The 21,282-nt window shown below is 36.1% G+C and overlaps 1 protein-coding gene across 4 annotated transcripts in view; it reads left to right on the forward strand.

Annotated features, from left to right (window-relative positions):
- The first annotated feature begins 529 nt into the window (after positions 1–529).
- The window catches only part of XI-I (myosin), a 40,347-nt gene continuing 19,594 nt past the window's right edge, over positions 530–21,282 (forward strand). For 2 of the 4 annotated variants that reach the window (XM_086449565.1, XM_086449566.1), the window contains exons 1-20: positions 530–699; positions 832–960; positions 1,065–1,208; positions 6,374–6,519; positions 6,623–6,779; positions 7,035–7,093; positions 8,657–8,813; positions 10,301–10,450; positions 10,568–10,704; positions 11,904–12,050; positions 12,156–12,257; positions 12,909–12,966; positions 13,048–13,149; positions 14,178–14,215; positions 14,312–14,438; positions 14,534–14,707; positions 16,807–16,938; positions 20,092–20,201; positions 20,680–20,740; positions 20,947–21,124. In XM_086449565.1, coding sequence (XP_086305691.1) covers positions 694–699; positions 832–960; positions 1,065–1,208; positions 6,374–6,519; positions 6,623–6,779; positions 7,035–7,093; positions 8,657–8,813; positions 10,301–10,450; positions 10,568–10,704; positions 11,904–12,050; positions 12,156–12,257; positions 12,909–12,966; positions 13,048–13,149; positions 14,178–14,215; positions 14,312–14,438; positions 14,534–14,707; positions 16,807–16,938; positions 20,092–20,201; positions 20,680–20,740; positions 20,947–21,124 — 2,314 coding nt within the window. In that variant the 5' untranslated portion in view covers positions 530–693. The remainder of the gene's footprint in view (positions 700–831; positions 961–1,064; positions 1,209–6,373; positions 6,520–6,622; positions 6,780–7,034; positions 7,094–8,656; positions 8,814–10,300; positions 10,451–10,567; positions 10,705–11,903; positions 12,051–12,155; positions 12,258–12,908; positions 12,967–13,047; positions 13,150–14,177; positions 14,216–14,311; positions 14,439–14,533; positions 14,708–16,806; positions 16,939–20,091; positions 20,202–20,679; positions 20,741–20,946; positions 21,125–21,282) is intronic. The other 2 variants (XM_086449564.1, XM_086449567.1) reach the window with 2 other exon arrangements.

Here is a 21,282-nt window from a genome sequence, read left to right on the forward strand (position 1 = left end):
TACATGTTTTCACTTATGTACGAGTGAAAAAGCATCTATCACTCATGTCCACTTTCATGTTAGGAAGTGTGATATGGACTCTCCAACACGACCCTTAAAAGATATAACTTTTTTAATAACAAATTCAAACATCAACCGTCTTTTAATAAATTTCCTCTATAATGCATGGCGTTTGCACATTATTAATCACTTGGTTGGTTAGGTAACGTGATTGAAAATCCTCCAATCGAATCGATAAAAATCCCATTTTGTACATTGGTTAACTAACGTGAAGCAAAAACTATATACCACGTGGCATATTGTTTCGATCGAGGGCACATCATTTTCACTGCTTCCAATAAATTCGTACTACGAGCAATCTCGATGCAAGCAATTCACACCAACACGTTATCCTAAATTACTAGATTGCCATTCTGCTTCCAAAACCTTAGGGTAGATTCGTTAATATTACAAAAGATAGGGCTATTTGATGAACGATCAGGTTGGTTCAAAGTTCGAACCTTTGCCGCGTGACGAAGCTCACAGCACTTTTCCGCTAACTTAGCGAAACTCCGCTAAATTTAGCGAATAATTGTAATTGTAGACAAGAAATCTCTGTACTCATACGGTATAAATACCCGGTCATTTCGCCAATTTGACAATTTGACTGTTGTCTACTCAATCTTCTTAGGGCGGGAAGTCGAATAACCAGATATGCCCGTACAAAACTCTTCTCTCTTTTACCGCTCTAGGGTTTCGAATCCTTCTCCTTCTCGCTTTTACACTTAGATTCAAGCTTAGTTTCTGCAGAAAATTTAGGGGTTTTTGTTCTGCAATTGTTCTCTATCGCAGGAAGCAAAGATGGGTTTTCGTAAGGGATCCAATGTCTGGGTCGATGACAAAGATTCGGTTTGGGTTCCGGGCGAAGTCGTCGATTTTGCAGGAAAACAAGTTCAAGTTATTACAGCTTCGGGGAAGAAGGTTGACCTCTCTGATTTGAAGTGTTTTGTTTCGGAATCTTTATTTATTTATTTATTTTTTTGAATGATTGTTTGAAGCGGCAATTTTTTGAATTCGTTCTGCAGATTTTGATTTCCCGGGAGAAATTGTTTCCGAGGGATCCGGATGCTGATCATGGTGGAGTCGACGACATGACAAAGTTAACTTATTTAAATGAGCCCGGAGTACTTTACAACCTTGCAAGAAGATATGCGTTGAACGATATATATGTAAGTGAAAATTGCTACTTTTTTCCGGTATAGATATCATGCATTAAAAAAGTTGAAAGAAAAGAGATTGTTATTTCTAGTTGTTGTTAGTAAATTAATGGTTGATTTCTCAAAATAAGATGGTCAACTAGGGAAATGGCGTGAATTTGATATCTGAAAATGCAATATGGAAGTCTCCTACAGGTGGTAATATTCAATTTTATATGTTTTTTATTTTATTTTTATTTCCATATTAGGCCTCCATGCATTAATGCTGCCCCCAATACCGATGAGATTTGAATGTAGAATACCTTCTTATGGTCTTTGATTGTAGTAGACACTTGGAAATATATTCATGACTATAGCAATGCGGCATTTACAATAGCAATTCAAGTTGGGGTAGAATTAAAAATTATCAGTTGAAAATTTAGTACAAAAAGTTAATATTTTGACGAATTTGTATTTTATATTAAAGATAATTTCCTTTCGAATAACATATTAGAATATGTGCATAATATGGTAGGGAAAAAATAATTAGATTTGTATTTAAAAAAAATTATTGCACTTTGTGCTATAAAATTAAATGAGGAAATGTTCTTTGACCATTGCACGCGAAAAAGATATGGTGAATATATGTGATACATAATACATTACCTGATGTTTCTTTTGGGATGATAATAACTTTGATAAAGAGCATCATTAGCAAGTTTCCTTGTATATTATGTCCCCAATGAAGATGACTATTTTTAGATTTTAGAAGGAACCAAATCAAAGTGATTTCTTTTGGAGGAGGGTAAAGGGTGAAAAAAAGAAACAAATTTCATTTGATCAAATGGAATTCAGTATGTTTTCGTAAAAAGTTTTAGGTATTGATTTGAGAACAATAAGGGTAATAGATAAGGCTATTTCGAGGAAGTAATTTTGGAGGTTTAACAAGGAAGAAGTGTTGAAGGAGGATTATTGCCAATAAATATTGATCTAGGCTAGAAATTTGGATAGTGAGGAGGTTGTTTCTTTCTTATAAGGTGGTTTTTGGAAAATAACTTAGAAAATTTATGGGAGCTTCTCTATGAGAGTTTCTTATAAGGGAAATCCGAGTGGATACAATTTTGAGGGGATGATTGGTTTGGGTTGGGAAAACTATGTGGGATAACTTGTCTTTATCGATCGTATCCTCTTAAAGGAAAATAATGACAAGCATTTTGAAAAAAATGAATAGGACAATTGGTGTTGTCCAAGACTCCAAGCTTCTCTAGAGATTTGTTGGAGTGGGAGATAGTGGCGTTTGCCATTCTTTTGAAGCATTTTGAAAGAGTACCTTTTCCAACTTACAAGATAGACAATTGGGTTTGGATAAATGCTGCAAAGGGATGATTCTTTGATGCATCCTTTAATAATAGTCTAGAGGCATGAGTCTCACCCTGTTCACCCCTGGGGTTGAGGCTTTTGGTTGGATAATTTTTATGGATAGGACTTTGACAGTTTACATCTAAATCGTCAACAACTACAGTTTCACACATATGGATTATATGCAAGATGAGCGAGGAGAGGTGTTCAACATAAGTTTATTCACTTAAAGCTGCTTGAGTAGTATGCGTGGGGACTATTTTAGTCATGCAACCCAATAAAGATGAGTGTCATAAAGAAATAGTAGGAAGTAACTTAGTAGTTTGTAGCCCTGCCATAAATAGTGTGAAGCCCAGTTTCAACCGAATACATATTTCAACATCTTAGCAGGGTCAGGCTCCCTCACTCAAGAAGAAATTAAAACTAAACTGCGTAAATAGAGTGTAAGTACGGTACAAACCGAGATCACCCAAAATCAGAGTATGGCCTACTTGGGTTGATAGATGTAGGATGACAAACTACGACCGACTTGAAAGAAACCAACCAGATTGGTCAAGACCTCAACTCGGACTCAGAATCCATGAACCAACCAAAATAGACCTAGGAGAGATAAGAGCTCCTCCATGCACTTAGTCCCTTCATTCACAATCAAAGGCAAATAGCTTATTAGAACGTGAGAGTATGATGCACTTTGACACATCCACCCCAAGGGCACAAAGCTAACTTCACAATAGTGCAGAGCCCGAGCTCCTAGGCTTATCTAAAACAGACGAGTAAGCTATCTGCATCTAAACAGTATCAAATGTCCAACCTGAGCCTGAGAACACCGACTAGACCCACAACACAACACATAAACAATCCCAAGCAAGTATCTAAGTTCGAGCACACCCTCTCACACAAGTAGCTACAAGAAAGATCGCATTAGACTGATCGGACACCATGTGTTCGAGATATTTTTTACTTCACATTAATGACCTGCAATACTTACACATCAAGTTTTAATCTCATTGACAAGTGATGGATCCATCTCTCAAAGTACTTAAGTGCGCCTCAAACTGAACAACTCATACTAACACTTGGATCAGTCGTGTTGTGACATTTGTCCCTGAATTTCGTCTATAAAAACCAAACTACCAAGCTGAGAAAGGGGTTGCTAGCTGACTGGTGGGCTAAAAATCCTATATAAGCAGAAAGATCACTATGCAAGTATACTATTCATCTTCTTCTTCATTTTTCTCTATTATCTAAATACTAAATAAAGTGTCGGAGGATTGTTGGCAGACATCACACTAAGACCTCATCTTTCCCACTTTTTTACCTTCTACTGTCCTAGAAGTCACAAAGGAGTGGAGGAGGGTCAAATCACTGTCTTAAAGAGGAAAAAGTTGAAAGATCAAGGTCAAGCCCACCATCAGAAGAGGTTAATCAAAGCAACACCAATGAACGAGCCGAGGAGAGTCAAATTATCGTCATAAGAGGAGGAGACCGCTAGATCAAGGCCGAGCTCACCATCAGTAGACAATGTTTATCTTGAGGAGTGGAAGGCCTAAAAAACCCTCCACACTTTTGGCGTCATCTGTGGGAACGAATCTTATCTCCATTAAATAGCTCGAGAAAATGCATCATTGTTTGACGGAGTAAGGATATCAACTTACCGTCCTGGGGTGAGGAAATATTCACCTTAGAAGACACTTAGAGGCTCGAGCGAGCGACCGGCCATAAAAATAATCAGTAGAACTCTCGAGCATTAAAGCATTCGCAACAATGACATGACATAAAATACAAGTGGCATATCCTAGACAGGAGGGATCCTCATTCTCTGTGAATCACAACAACGATACGGTGGCAATAAGAGCGAGAGATTAAGCTCGGACAAGACAAACCACCCCCTCACAAAGTTTGGACAAGGCAAATCACCGCCTCACGAAGCTAGGACAAAGAAAATCACCTCCTCATAGAGCTCAAAGAGAAAGACCTTTATCACTACGACGTCTCGAGTGCGCTTAAAGTAGAGTAACGACGCTTACGATCAGACGCACGAGGAGGTGAAGGGAGATTTTGATTTGGGAGATCGAGTACACTCTTCGAAATGCGGACGATGTACTCATAAGTATAATTAAAGTAAGGCTGAGGTCTCTCAAAGGCACTGAAAAACCAAATAAGGCCGATGTCGCTAAATGCATTCGAGGGAAAATAAGGCCGAGGTTGTTATATGCACTCTAGGGAAAATAAGGCCGAGGTTGCTCAATGCACTTGAGGGAACAAGTAAGGCTGAGTTCACTTAAAGGCACTCATAAAACAAATAAGACCGAGGTCGCTAAATGCACTTGAGGGACAATAAGGTCGAGGTCACTATATGCACTCGAGGGAAAATAAGGCCGAGGTCGCTATATGCACTCGGGGGGCAAGAAAAAGTTGAGGTTGCTATATGCACTTAAACAAGTCACACATTGAGGTAGCTGTTGTGCAATCGGTGCTCTTGGAAAGTTGGTTCAGGCAAGGCAACAAGTAAGGCCGAGGTCGTTATATGCTCTCAAGGGAAAATAAAGTCGAGGTCACTATATGTACTCGGGGGGCAAGAAAAAGTCGAGGACGCTATATGCACTCAAACAAGTCACACACCAAGGTAGCTGTCGTGCAATCGGTGCTTTGGGAAGGTTGGTTCAGGCAAGACAGTAAGAACAAAAGTAAGACCAAAGTCACTACGTAAGTTCAAAGTGAGAAAGTTGTATACCAAGGTCGCTTAAAGCTCTCGTATATCTATGTAAGTTGAAAGTAAGGAAGTTTATATACTGAGTTCCGTATATCTATGTAAGTTGGAAATAGGGAAGTTTATATACCGAGGTCGCTTTAAGCACTCGTATATCTATGTAGTTAAAAGTAAAGAAGTTTATATTCCGAGGTTGCTTTATAGCACTCGCATATTTACGTAGAATTGAAAGAAAGGAAGTCTATACACCGAGATCATCTAAAAGCACGCTCACATATCAGGAAAATCAAGTCAGAATATGATACCAAAGTCGCCAAAAGACATCCTTATATCTAGAAAGAGCAAGAAAACGCACGCTGAGCATGCCTCGGAGAAATCTCTAGAAATCCATTAATTGATCTATGAAACAAATGAAGATTCAAGTTAAAACTTGGAATCATTCGAATAAAAGTTCTAAAGTACTACTAGATAGCAACTAAAAACATCAGTTTTTTCCTGGAAAGTATGATTTTCCTAAAAAACCCTCCATAGTATGTATCTTTTCTCTCCTAGTTTGTTTTCTTCAATTTCCTGAGGACCGTTGTGGACACTTTTTTTTCGTCATGGGCCTACAATTTGTTTGTCAGTTTATGCACCAATCGTCAGTTTGTTTATTCACTTAAAACATATGTTTATGCACCAATCACCAGTTTCACAGTTTCTATTTGTGACTTTCATATGCGTACATCCATACAGATCACAGAATCCAATTTAAAATTTATTATCTTACACCGTAGCTCTGGGATCAAAACCTCATCTTTGCACTTAACATATAAAAAAATAAAAGATATGATTGACATGAATTGTTCTTCTGTTGGTGCTTGAGTTGCTGAAAAGAACTGTATGTTCCTGCAGTTATTTTGTTTTTATTTTATTTTTGTTGGATAGTTTATTCTGATGAATATTACTCACTTGAGGAATATCTGAGGTCTATGGTCTATACTCACAAATTTGCATCTAAATGTTCCCAATGAAAAGTTTGTGATTGGGAAATGGTTATTCACAATCAAATGTTCCTGAAATGGTTAAACTGATTTTTATACTTTTAGAGCGGCGTTTACATAAAATTTTTCTTTTGTCTTCGAGATAGACATATACAGGAAGCATCTTGATTGCTGTTAACCCATTTATGAAACTTCCTCATCTTTACAACATGCACATGATGGAGCAATATAAGGGAGCTCCTTTTGGTGAGCTAAGTCCCCATGTTTTTGCTGTAGCTGATGCATCGTACAGGTATGCTATTTTTGAAGGTTTCTACGGTAATTGGCTAGTGGTCTATGGTATATCATGTTTGTTTCTATACTTGAGCAGCTTTTGTTTGGCCATCTTAATTCAGAGCAATGATGAGTGAGGGTCGTAGTCAGTCTATTTTGGTCAGTGGTGAAAGTGGGGCCGGGAAAACAGAGACAACGAAATTGATTATGCAGTACCTTACTTATGTTGGTGGCCGGGCTGCTGGTGATGACCGAACGGTTGAGCAACAAGTCCTCGAAGTAAGATTTGCACTAGATTTGACCTGATTGCCTAGCATTTTTTATCAATGAGCATCCCATTAACCATAATAAAGGAGTTTGTTCTTTCTTTATTTCAAATTTTATTTATCTTTGCTTTAGTTCTTCATTAGTTTGGTTTTTTGGTTACCTTGTTATTTTATTTTTTCATTTATTTGTTTATTTTTTTCCTTCTGTATTGGGTTAGTATCTAGTAAACAATTAACCCTGCTCTTTCTGTTTTCTGTGTGATGCCAGTCAAATCCGCTTTTGGAGGCATTCGGTAATGCAAGGACAGTTAGAAATGACAACTCAAGGTTAGTTTTGTGGTTGCCCAAAATGTTTGTTACTTTCGCTTACCTTTTACTTTCAGTTTCGTGTTGTTGTGTCTCATCTTTTCTTCTCTTAGGATAAATCACTGATATCAAAGTATTTGTGTCAACTATGGTGTTGACCATGGGCCAATAAAAATGGAATAAGCATGGTAGAAATGCATGGAATTTTTTATCAATGTTTGAAAAATGTTACAGAAAATATGGAAATATTTTGAAGTCATGATCCTTGTTAGCAATTTGGAACATGGGAAGAATCCAATATGTGAAAAATTCGAGTTCTATTCGATTTTGGGTTGCAAAAATCTGATAAACGGAAAATATGCAGCATGTACTATATATATGTGTATTATCCATCTCAGTTCAAAAATTCGGTAATATGATAGTGATCTAATAATGATGGTGATGATATAGGTTGAATCATGTCATTTTTTTGAATCTTTTCTTTCAATGGAAGGGGTGAAGAAAAAAAAAGCAAGAAATATTGTTTGCCGAAAAAAAAAATGAACCTGTGTTTGTTTTTTTATTACAAAGACCCCTTTCCTTTGGTTCCACATCCCTATCCCGCAATAACGAATTGAGTTCGTATAGGCATTTTGGACGCAGCTATTGAAATAGCTTCTCTGGCTACATTTTCGGATACTCCACCCATTTCATAAAGTATTCGACTCGGTTTAACGACAGCTACCCAATATTGTTCTTTTGTCCTTATCTTATAATTGAATTCTAATTTCTAATAAAGAACGGGAGTTCCCAGGAGATATAGGAATAGGCAAGATCGAGATTTCTGTTCTATATTTTTTATATTATTCTTTATATTTGAATTATTCTATATCTTTCTATATCTATAGAATATATAAGAAGGGAACATGAAATTCTTTTGATTTTTTTACTTTGGTGGCGATAGTAATAAGGATGGTGGTGAAAATGAGGGCATTGAGGTTATTGTTCCATTGGTTTATAAAAGAAGACCAAAGTTAAGGGACAAATAATTGAAAAATTAAGGTGGTCATCTCAAATAAATGTAGAGGGGCATGCCATTATTTTTTAAATGAAAAGGACATTTTTCATATAAAAAGGTGGATTCCTACAAAATTTTGAAGCATGGCCGCTTCAAAGTCGATTTTGTGTTACATGTTACAACTTACAATTTTACACTAAACAACATACAACAAGTTACAGTAGCATTTTTTTCGACCGAGATTTTTAAAAAATTGTAAAAAAACATGATTTATTCTTTTTTAATTTAAAATACGTGAATTATTCACACTAACTCAATAATCCGGAGAATAATACTTTTATTGAAAAAAACAAAAAAATTCATGAATTTTTTGCAAATTAAACGGGAGATTGCTAAGAAGGGTCCTAATATTACTCTAAACAACTATTTTAACTAAGAAAAGGTTAAATAGTCTTATGGTCTATCTTACTATTAGTTAAATATTTTAACTAATTTGACATTTTATTTAACTAACCCACATAAATAATCTTTTGGTCTATTGTGATTTCTTTTCAGTGAGTAATGGTGTTATGCTTCATTTTTTGCAGTCGTTTTGGAAAGTTTGTTGAGATTCAGTTTGATGCAAATGGTAGAATATCCGGGGCTGCAATTAGAACATACCTTTTGGAACGGTCTCGAGTAGTGCAGATAACAGACCGTGAAAGGAATTATCACTGCTTTTATCAATTATGTGCTTCTGGGAAGGTGTGTGTGCATGATTATGCGTTTGTGTAACCATTTTTTACTTAATGATGTATTGTGGTGTATTGATTACTAGAGTTCACTTGTGCCTATGGCACGGGCATCCTCACTCGGGTTAAGGGGGTAAAAGCGAAAAATTAAAGTTGGAGGGGTAAAAGAGGAAATATAGTAAAATTAAGGGAAGTGAAGAATAAATGAAATAAAGTGGGTCCTAATAAACTATAGCTTGATGGAAGGGGTATTATTTAAAAACTTGAGATTAACAGGGTAAGAGATGAAAAATAATAAAGTGGATTAAAGGGGTAAAAGAGAAAATATAGTAAAGTTAGAAAATGGGGTATCCTTTTTCGGGTTAAAGGGGTAAAAGTGAAAAAAAAAAAAAATAGAGCTGGAGGGGTATTATTAAAAAAATTGAGATTTAAGGGGTAAAAGATGAAAATAATAAAGTGGATAGAAGAGAAAATATTGTAAAATTAGAAGAGGTGAAGAATAAAGGAAATAAAATGAGTCCCATGAAACTATAGCTTGATTGGGAGGTTTAAAAAATTGAGATTATAAAGTGGATTAAAGGGGTAATAGAGAAAATATAGTAAAGTTAGGGGAGGTGAAGAATAAATGAAATAACTTTGATGGAAGGGGAAACAGACATATTTCGCAAAATTTCTGGAAATTTTGGAATTAATGCACTTCTTCTGTCATTCACTGCTATTGTCTCACAGTATCTCCTATAGTTGGTGCAACGCTTCATGTCATCTTTGTTCTCCATTCGGCCTATATTTTCTTGGTCTCCAAACCAAATTGGTTCTTTGATTTTTTTAGCATGCTTATTATATTCTATTCCGTGGATCTGAAGAATTTAGGAACTCCTAATGCTTAGTAGGTAATAATATTTAGACTTATATTAGGACGGGAATATGCGATGGTTGTTTATAATCTATTTTTAATACCATTCCTTCTGTATGCAGTTTCCACTTCACCCTTTGCAAGAGAGTGTGCCAACTCATGTGGCCCATCTTAAGTGTGACAAAAAATAAAAATCCAACCTCTAACAAGCTCCCTTATATGATCAATTATGTTGGAATGTCTCCAAATGGCATCCTCTATTCCTTTTTTCAATTAATGGCATGGAAAGGATCAGCCTCCATAATCTAAGGACCCAAAAAGTGATCTTTGAAAAGGTCTAGTCCTTGTTGATGTGCTTTGGCTTCTGCTTCAGCCTTCTATCCTTACTGGAGCAGGTCAATCATCATTTATCTTTCTTTAGGCGGGGGTCACATTACATGTCTAATCATTTGTGCCATACAATCCCTTGTTTCATGGATACTCAAAGAATTTAGGAAGACATAACAGTATGACTTCTCTAGTTCCCTTTTCCCATGCAGAGTGATTATTGGAGTATGTAAGATGTGCTTAAATTTAGTTCTTATCATGTTTGTTGTTCTTCTCAAGCTTATAGGTTTTGTCCTAACATGGTGCCTTCATATATCTAGGATGCAGAGAAGTACAAGCTAGGTCATCCGAGTAACTTCCACTACTTAAATCAAAGTAAGACATATGAACTAGATGGAGTGAGCAGTGCACAGGAATATGTGAAAATAAGGAGAGCAATGGATATAGTCGGGATAAGTCTCGATGATCAGGTTTATTACTTTTGATAGATCTTTAACAACTAAATTTTTATTTTTTATTTCCTTGGAAATTGTTATTTTCCAAGGACGCTGTTTACCTTCTTTTTACAATTTACCCCACCTTCCTAGGAATCCATATTCCGCACCTTGGCAGCTATCCTGCATCTGGGAAACATCGAGTTTTCTCCCGGCAAAGAGCATGATTCTTCAACTATTAAGGACCAAAAATCTACATTTCATCTTCAGATTGCTGCTGATTTATTTATGTAAGTGACTTGACCAAATAAATTAAAAGTTAGTCTAGTTCTTGGGATCACCTTAACCAGGTTTGTGTAGAACTTTATTTAGTTTGATCAAGACCTTTCGTTCAAAAGTTGTGGAAGATCTTTTTATCTTCTCTTGTTGGTTAACTAAGATCAAATATGAAACCTCATGGTTGTGTTATAGGGTAAACTAAGTGCCTTATTTTTTTTGTTTTGTTTGGGGGGGGGGGGGGGGCGTTGTTTGTGAAAAGTACATACTACGAGATTATGGTGGGTTATGAACTAAAAATTATGAATTTCTTTGGACCATATTATTTTACCCTTTTTCTTCTACACTGGTGATGCAAATTTTCATGGTTCTACTTTTTAGGTATTGAGTTTTTTACTTTCTTGCATGGTTTTGTTTTCAATTGATCAACTTTCTTTCCTGTGTATTCATATTGTGGCTCTATTTGATATTATTTTGTTCACGATTGAATCTAACGAAGATCATCCATTTGAAAGTTGGTCTGTGGAAGTAATCTTACTAAAATGGTTTTCCTTAGTATTTCATACATGGTTTACTGTTACATTCCGTATTGGATTGTCTCATCTTGGTTTTACTCCTAAGTGAGATAATGTCTTGAGATGTAATTTTTAACTATCAGGGAATTACTTATTTCCATTCTTTAACTTGGATGTGGAGCGTGGACTTCCCTGGATGGGGCAGGGTGGAGGATAGTGGCAGGGTCTATGGAATGTTTCTTAAAACAGAAACTAATTTGTTTTAGTTTTAGATGTCATCGTTCTGCTGGGAGCTAATAGTAAGGAGAATGGACTGGCATAAATCTTTGAAAAGGTGGACTGTGATGTAGGAGTTATCCAAATGGGAGGGCAAAATTCTGATTTCATTAGGTTGTTTTGCACCTTATAAGAGGGCCCTAAATTGATACAAAATCTGAAAGTCTTTAGCCGTGGTCCAGTCCATTGGTAGCCCATTCAAGAGCCCAACTTGGTCTAATGTTTGGTTCAATAAAGGACCTTTTGATCTGTTCATTTGAATGTAAAAGGAGGGGTTTCTTGTGGTAATCAAGTGGCCCTTATAAGAGTTTTCACCAGGATGTACAAACCCAGGCTTCAGTTGTCTAAAGAAAACTAAAATTTCTTCAGACGAGTGGATAAACCCTTATCTAATGATCATAATGAGTTTCTCATACACTCAGGTGTGATGCGAACCTTTTACTTGCAACACTCTGCACACGTTTGATTCAGACTCGTGAAGGAAGTATTATTAAAGCTCTTGACTGTAATGCTGCTGTAGCCAGTCGTGATGCATTAGCAAAGACTGTATATGCTCGATTGTTTGACTGGTATGTTTATTGTCGTTGCATATTCAAGAACTGTTTCTGTGTTTTTTGACAAAATTGTATTATTGAACAATGCTTCTGTTGGTTTTTTTTAAATGTTCATTTCAGGCTGGTAGAGAAGATTAATAGATCTGTTGGGCAGGACCTGGATTCCCAGATACAAATTGGAGTCTTGGACATTTATGGTTTTGAGTGCTTTAAGACTAACAGGTCACTTTCATTATCTGGCAAGCAATCTAAATGACTTCTCTCTTTTCCATGTTCTTCTTAGTGATTACTTTGGAGGGCTCCATATTTTTCTTGGACGTGATGGTTTGTTCTATCATTCTTTTTCATTCCTTGCTACCTTATGAGTATTGAAGAAAATGCTTGTTGCTGATTCCTTCTAATTTCAGTAGTTCTATTTTTCTTAAGATTGGATTTGTATTTTATTTCTTCACATGTAATTCTTTTTGTGGTCCGAGTGGCAGACATTATTAACATCAAATAGCTTCCAACAAAACCTCTCTTTTGTGTTTGTGTTCAATTCAAACTGTTTTGGAAAGTACCATTAAAAAAAACGGGGAAAAAAATGCACTTTGGTTTAGCCCTTTCTGATGAGTGATTGTCATGGTTCAAAATAATTTGTCTCAGACTGTATTGGTTGAGATGTGCTTGTTTTAGAGCTGACTGGTTCGATCTGCCTCTGCCATTGGCCCAGTTTAGACTTTTTGTTCAACTTTCACAGACATACCCCAGGATCAAGTTTTTAAACAAAAGTGATTGTCATCTTACCTTATTTACTGGGCTAGGTTCTTCATACTTTTGACCTTCTTTTGTCCATGTATTATCTTCAATAACTTTCCCTTTCTTTTTCCTCAGTTTTGAGCAGTTCTGCATTAATTTTGCAAATGAAAAACTTCAGCAACATTTCAATGAGGTGCGTGAACATGTTCTGTGGAATGGGCTGATGCATTAATGTGGTACCATTATCTTACTTCATTCTCTTCCTTCATTTCAGCATGTGTTCAAGATGGAACAAGAGGAATATAGCAAGGAAGAAATTAATTGGAGCTACATTGAATTCATTGACAATCAAGATGTCTTGGATTTGATTGAGAAGGTTATTTCTTGTCGCCCTGCTTGTATTTTATGTTGAATCCTGGCTAACCGATAATCGGTGATGTGCTTTTGGATTTGAGTAAGGTTGCTTGTTCTTAAATCTTAACATTCGTCTTGAATTGAATTTAATAGTATCAAAGAGATGAGCTTATACTGGACTTGGTTTTCCTGTATTTTTAATATTATAGTTCATGACTGACACTTTCTAGTACCCTTTTATTTCGTTTGTCTTGAAAGTATGCTTATTACTATAATTTTTGCCATCTACCTTTTGGGGTTTAGTGTATACCAATGCACATTTACCTTCTTTCTTTGAAGTGCCAACTTAGCCAAGTTGGTAAGACATGTGGAGTGTTGTTCCCACGTCCTAGATTCAAATATCCCTGAACCCAACTTCACCTTGCTAACCACTAACTCTTTCCCTATCCAAAAAAAAAAAAAAAAAACCCATGCACATGGCTTAGGGGTTGTGACTGCTGCTCATGAAAATTCCTAGACCCACTTGGTTTATTATTCTCCTAATTTTGAACACACAACTAGAGGGAGCAAATGATCATGTATTGACTTTGTGGAGGTTTTCTATTGAAAAATTAGAAATCATGATTTGCAAATTTCAAAAGAAATTAATCGAACTCTTTTTACCTCCACTTTAAATAATAACAAAATTTTCACAATCAATACTTTGGTTCAAATTTTCGCCTCCAAATAAAAGAGAAACTTTGTCTTCCCAAAATTTCAGGACATCCCCTTGGGTTGTCCAAGTTTCCAAAACCACATTTTGCATTATGATACATATTTTTATTGATCTTTTAAAAATAATTTGAATATTGTCATAATGATACCCATGATAACAACTGGTTATTCTATTTCACTTCGTTGTATTTTTCTCCAAGCCTATCTTTGCGCCAGTTCTTTGAAAGGTGTTTCTTTATAGGTATTCCAGTGTCTTTCTTCTGCTTTGTTGTTTTATAATATATTGTTTTGTACCAGTTCCTCTGTGTACTCATGTTGTTCTATATGCATTTGCAGAAACCTATTGGAATAATTGCTCTCTTGGATGAATCTTGGTATATGAGAAATTCACTGCTATAAATTTGGTGCGTATTTTCTCTGTAATTATTTAATCTCAGTGTATTCTTATCCTGATTTTATTATTTATGCAGCATGTTTCCGAAGTCAACACATGCATCATTTTCGACCAAGCTCTTCCAGAGTTTCCGAACTCATCAAAGATTGGAAAAGCCAAAGTTCTCAGAAACAGATTTTACTGTTTCCCACTATGCTGGCAAGGCATGTGTTATATCTCAATATTCTTGCAAACAAAATTCTGTTGCGACCCAAAAGCTATATTCTTTTAATTTATTTACCTTATTGTTGTTTTCTAGGTTACTTATCAAACAGATTCCTTCTTAGAAAAAAATCGAGATTATGTCGTGGTAGAACACTGCAATCTATTATCTTCATCAAAATGCTCCTTTGTTGCTGCTCTTTTTCCTTCACTACCAGAGGAATCTTCAAGATCATCGTACAAGTTTTCTTCTGTTGCATCTAGATTTAAGGTATGAAACTTTAATAATGGGAAGCTTTTGTTTCTAGTGTCTTTCTATTTTTCATTCAGTTGTAATCCATAAAACAGAAGGAAGAAAGACATACGTAGTTCTGTGTGGAAAGAATTGGGCATGTGACATCGTTCCTTTTTTTGGGGTGACTGTTTGCAATTTTGGACTTTTTAAGTCTCTCTCTCTCAATTATGTATTAAACTAGTTTTTAGCCGAAGGAAGTGGAGAGGACGTTTTGCCTTATCATCATCAAGAGCATCGTGCCACAAGTTCGAGATTGTTGGGAGAGAAGTTTGGGGTGGCTTTTCTCCTTCCTTCCCGTTGGGGATCTCTTCCCCTCCCCCCCACTCTATGTAAGGATCAATTCTGCATGGGAAGAGAGGAGGATTATTGATTATGCTCCCTGATCTCTCTTGTTTTAGGGCTGGTCAATGGTTTTCTTCTCTCGATTGTCATAAAATGCGTGGCAAACTATTCAAAAGCTGGGGGTTTTGGAAAAATAGGTGAACAATTTGGGGTACAAAGATTCCAATATTGATAAAGCTATTTGCATGGAATGTGCTCCACCATATTTGCCAGTCGATGAGATTAGTGTAAAAAAAGGGATATGGTTCTAGTCCCAAGATGCACAGTTTCTTTGAAATCGGAGGAATCCGTTTCACACTTATTTTTTGATTGATCCTTTTCAAATAAAATTTTGGGTTTGTTTTGAGTTACCTTTAGAAGGTGTGCTAGAAGGAAATATCCAAATCTCTGAGGTTGGTGTGCTGTTGCAAAAGAATATCTCAAGAGTATCATTGAAGATCTTGTCATAGCTGAAAGAATCTGACTGTTTAATGGTTCCCAAAATCTCTTTTTGTGGAGAATAAAGAAAAGTCTTGCAGGATATTGGTTTACTGGTTAGAGTTGTGCGTATCAAAAAATTATTCCAATTACTTGGTTAAAAATAAAATCCCGGATGGGTGAAATTGAGCATGGATGGATCAAGTTCAGGGAATTTATACCTCAGTTCTTTTTGTCGATCATTGGCATTAAGGAACTCTATTGGTCAGTTTGATGTCATTTGACATGCTTGGATCTGTAATATATGATTCTTTATTTGTTTATTTAATGGGTAACTGTTTCTTCTTGTGGATCATTGAATTGTAAAGGAAAAGGTATACAGTCAGTTCATGTGTGTTGTTTTGTGGGATGAAATGGTGTTTATTCTTTAGTTGGAGACCTAGATAGTATTTATTATCTATCATTATATCTTGTTGGTTGTGTGTGTGTGTGTATGAGATAGATAGCTGTGCTATTTTTTTAGTCACTTGTAGTGAGATAGATGGCTGTGCTACTGATTTTACCTTTAGTCACTTGTAATGACATAGATAGCTAAGCTGTTCTTTTTACAACTTCTTTTGTTTGGTTTATGTTGGAATTTGTCAAGTACCATTTCTGTTGCAGAAATAATTTATTTTCTTTTGATGGTACATAGGAAATATAATTTTTTTTTTTGATTGGTAAAGATAATTCATTGAAACGAAAAGAGGGGGTCGAGGTGACCAACCCAGGTACAAAGTAGACGAACAAGACAAAAGCGACAAAGCAAAGGAAAATAAGAAAACAAACAGGGCTCGACCACCGAGTTAGTCTTGCTGTAACGAACACACCCTGTCCCAACGCACTACAAAGTCTTCAAAGAAGATCCCCTCGAAATCCTTATAAAGTTTACTCCAGGAAAATATGATCTCCAAAACCGAAAGAACTAATCCTTCCAACGTAGAGACTTTTCCATCAAAGATACAACGATTGCGATCTTTCCAAATACCCCAACAAATTGCAAATGGTGTCAAGAACCACAAAACCCGTTTAGAAGATGAGAAAGAAGCACCCCACAAAACCTGTTTAGGAAATATAATAACAGTACAATGGCATGGTCAGTGCACATTTACCACAGTTGTTCTGCCATCACTTTTCCCATTTTCCTTAGAACATACGTATCCTACTTGATATGTTTTATTTCTTTTTCTCTCTTTTTGATAGGTAGTAAATATGTTCTATTTCTATGTAGAAAAATATGCTAGTGACCTTGAATATACTTTTCTTTTGGTTTGCAGCAACAACTTCAAGCACTTATGGAAACCCTCAACTCAACGGAACCCCATTACATCCGTTGTGTGAAGCCAAATTCTTTCAACCGACCTCACAAATTTGAGAATCAGAGCGTCTTACATCAGTTACGGTGTGGGGTTAGTACAATCAGACTTTTATGTTTCCTATCGTTTAGATGCTCATTTACAAACAGATTAAAAAAAAAAAAAAAATCAAATATTCAAATGTATAGAAATAATTGAATTTTTAAACTGAGAGTGTTAGTAGCGATATGCTAATTTTTTTATAAGTGAAATTTCATTGAAAGAATGCTGTCGAGAGAACCAACCAAATACAAACCAGGCACTCCCATGGGGAAACACACTAATTCAGGGAGCTTAAACATGCCTGGGCCTATCTACCCAAGAAACCTTTGAAGAAAACCTTCTTAAATTTCTTAAAAACTTTACACCAAAAATACAAAAACCACAGGATCGAAATGCTGATTTCTTGGATGGATTGCTCTTTGTTGTTAAAGACACTGATTCCTCTCTTTTGAGATCCCCTTGCAAATGGCGAAGTAGGCCAAGCTTCACAAAATCCTCTTGGAAGCCGAGAAAGTGACAGCTAACCTTCAAATAACAACCACAAAGACAGAATAAAACTCTCAATAATGCCAAACAGAGACAAGAAGTGAGAACAAACCTCTTGTGCTAATTTACAATGGATAAAATTTTTATCTACTGACTCCCCATCCTCCTTACAATGTGAACGTGAATTCAAAACAGTGAGACCTCTTCAAATCAGCTAAGTTTATCATAAGAATTTTCCCTATGCATTTAACCAGCTGAAGAAGGATTTTTGGAAGGGACCTTCGGACCCCAAACTGCCTCAAAAGGAAACTACGGAAATGATACCTGCAATAACACTTCATAAAAGGATCTTACTGAAAACCACCTATCTCTACTCTTTCGTTACATCCTTTGGTATTCCACCTCTGGTTTAATGGTTACCAAAGCAATGCTCCAAATCAGATCTTTGAAAGAATCCATTTCTCAATCATTAAATGCCCTCTCTATAAACCTGGAGATTGTTATGCCCTTTCTTCTAGGACAAAATGAACAACCTAAGAAATAGCTCCATAAAAGGCAAGGAACCACATCCTGATCTTCCCAGAATCGCATTCTACTCTCTCTCTCTCTTGAAAGGGACTCATGGAATGTAGGAAGAACTTTTAGCATACCTTTCCAAACCCGACAACCATACGATGAGCAAAACATCCCACTTTCCCAACAAAATTCCTTTGTCCCAAATTCCATCTCAATGACACTCAACACGGTTCTGTTCTTATCTGAACCTCCATGGCCATTTCACAAGCTTTTTTGGGATTTCCTTTGGCACAACGAGGAGGGGAACGGGAAGTTCCTCCTAATTATTTATAATATTATGATACAATTCTTTTATTTCATTTTTTTGAATATCAATCATTGCATAAATAAGTTGAACAGATACAAAATAAAAACATTGAGATATTCTTATACATTACGTGTTGTTACTTATTTTTTTTTTACCCTTTTTTGATAAACAATTAAAATTTTATTATGTTTGAAAATAAGAGAATCTGGAAGAGATTTCCTTAATTCATACAAAAAAGGCAAAAGACAGTTCCTAAATTAATATCTAATTCCCCCATTTTTCTATGAAGTCTTCTGCCTTGATGCCACGTAAATTCTTTTGATCATCAACCAATCCATCAATAAACAACTTTGCACAACCTTCCTTTTTTCTTAAAAAGTTGACATACCAAGATGCAAATACGTCCACGTTGTGAAGTGGAAGATCTAGATACCAAGCTGTAAACAATATTAATAATATGTAATTTAGGGTATGCCAAGGGAATATGGTAAAATTTTGGGAACATTGATGTTGTGGCGAGTGTATCACTTTTTTTGTTCAATTTTTGGCTCTGTTTTCTTTCTCAAATAAATAGGAGATGTTGATTTTAGGCATTCATGATTAGGAATGAGGGTGAGTTGTCTTGGGATTTCAGATCCGAAGGGGTTTTCAATGATTGGGAGGTCCATAAGTCAATCAATCTGATCAATCAAATTCCGAACATTCCTATGCTGGCATCAGACGAAGACCAAAAGGTTTGGTCGCTAAATCAGAAGAGGGTTTTTCACGATTAAAACCTTTCATTCATCCCTTGCCCCAATTTAATCCTTCGAGTTTCCCGCAATCTCATTATGGGGTTCCAAGGTCTCGTCCAAGTTTGCTTTTATAATCTTGCTGGTATCCTTGAACAGTATTCTCATCACTGGTCACTTGACTAAGTGGGATTTTTCCGTACCTAATATCCGCTTCTTTTGTAAATACGGTGTTGAGACTGATCATCTCTTCATTAATTTTTCATTCACAAGGGAGATGTGGAGTCATTTTCCTGTCTTGTTCCAATTACCTTGGCTCTTTCCTAACACTACAAAGTGGGCTTGGTTTCAAAGTTGGCAGATCAAGACTTTTTGGCATTTCGCAGGGGGAGAATACTATGGGTCCTAACTCTTTTTGCTGTATGTAGGGGCATATGGAAAGAAATGAATGGTCGAATCTTTGAAGGGAAGGAGCATTCAACCTAGGACACCATCATTAGTACTTTAGGCTTTTTATTCCTCTAGTGAAAGATTTTGAGGGGTTATTTTTTGAGCTTTTTCTATTTGAAAGGATTCTTTTGTGCCAAGACCCTGAGTAGGTAGTGTTGACATCAGTTGTTACAAGGCAGGTCTCTTTGGCCTCCTTTATTATTGATAAAATTCCGTAATAGTTGAAAATTGTAATTCAGTAACTTATGCAAGCTCAATAATTTAGAGTTCAGAAGACTTGTCTTGTATGGGGTCTTGCTCTTGCCTGATATTCTTTCATTTGAGACAAACACTTATAAGGTCCATACTTGCTTCTGTTCGGACATATAGTTAACATGCAATTTTGTTCCAGCTTTTTTGTTTGACTGTCATGTTTTCCATTTTAATTGTTTATTTTTTTTTTCTTTAAAAATTTTATTTGTCCAATTACATTTTTTTTCCTGACATGTCCAAAAGTATAGTTTCTACTAATGTTGGATCTGGTCCTGTTTCTCCTTGAGCAAGTGTATATTATATCTTGAACACGGTACACCTTATTCTGAACCATTTAATATCTGAATCTTTATTTTTGAAAGAAACAAATTTTTGTGATTGTAACAAACCATTCTTTTAACCACTATTTTCATCTCTCAGTAGTATATGCATGTTATATCATAGTAATTTGTTTTTTGTCAGGGTGTTCTAGAGGCTGTTCGGATAAGCCTTGCTGGTTATCCTACTCGGAGGACTTATTCTGAGTTTTTGGACCGTTTTGGACTTTTAGCTCCAGAACTTATGGATGGAAGGTAGTGATGAATAATTTCAATTGTAGTACTTGCTTCAAGCCAATGATGTTCTATTCATTTCTGTTGCAGTTTGCATTCCCTATTGTCTGCCTGGTAATATTCATAATTTCTTCACAGGCGGCATGATAGCATGTAGAAGTGATCACCCTTGTTAGACTAAAATTCATATGCCAATGACATTCTATTCATTTCTGTTGCAGTTTGTATTCCCTATTGTCTGCCTGGTAATATTCATAATTTCTTCACAGGCGGCATGATAGCATGTAAAAGTGATCACCCTTGTTAGACTAAAATTCATATGCTTTTTCTGAGGTGATTTTTGTGTGTATGCCGGAGGTGGGTTTGCATGCGTTATGCCCACGGTCATGAGTGTGCATGGAAATAATTTATACTATCTATTGGATGAGCTCCTTTTTGAGAACTTCAACTTTCTCACTTCAAATTCTCTAACTGTCTCTTGACTTATTTTATTGTGTAGTTATGATGAAAAAGCTTTGACGGAGGGAATTCTGAAAAAGTTAAAACTTGAAAATTTCCAAGTACGTGTCAGCAGAGTTGTGTTATGCATTTCTTTTCAAATGGTCCTGACTTGTTAAGCATACTCTTTTCACTTTTCATCTTAATCATTTAACGAAGTTTTTCCAATATGAACACACATAGGCTTTACCAAATGGCTTCACTGGCTGAGAAAGTTTCTGTTGCATTATCTGTGTTCTCTTCCTGATGAACTTCTTTTTCTTCACAGTTGGGTATGAGCAAAGTATTCCTTAGGGCTGGACAGATAGCTGGTTTAGATTCCCAACGAGCTGAGGTTTTGGATAATGCAGCAAAGCGTATTCAGAATAGATTGCGAACATTTATTGCGTGCAGGAATTTTGTCTCTACTCGGGCTACTGCAATTGTTCTCCAGGCATACTGCAGAGGTTACTTATCTATTTTGATTTTGAAAAACTGCTCAGTTTTATGAAAGTTTTGATAGCTTTCCACATGCTCGTCATTTTCTCGCAGCGATTTGCTTTTCCATATATTTATGTTTTTAAGGGTATGTTTGATTGCATGGAAAGTCACTTTCCATGGAATT

This window comes from Akebia trifoliata, chromosome 8 (genome assembly GCF_017979445.1).
Source record: "Akebia trifoliata isolate Shusen 1 chromosome 8, ASM1797944v1, whole genome shotgun sequence".
Taxonomy (NCBI): domain Eukaryota; kingdom Viridiplantae; phylum Streptophyta; class Magnoliopsida; order Ranunculales; family Lardizabalaceae; genus Akebia; species Akebia trifoliata.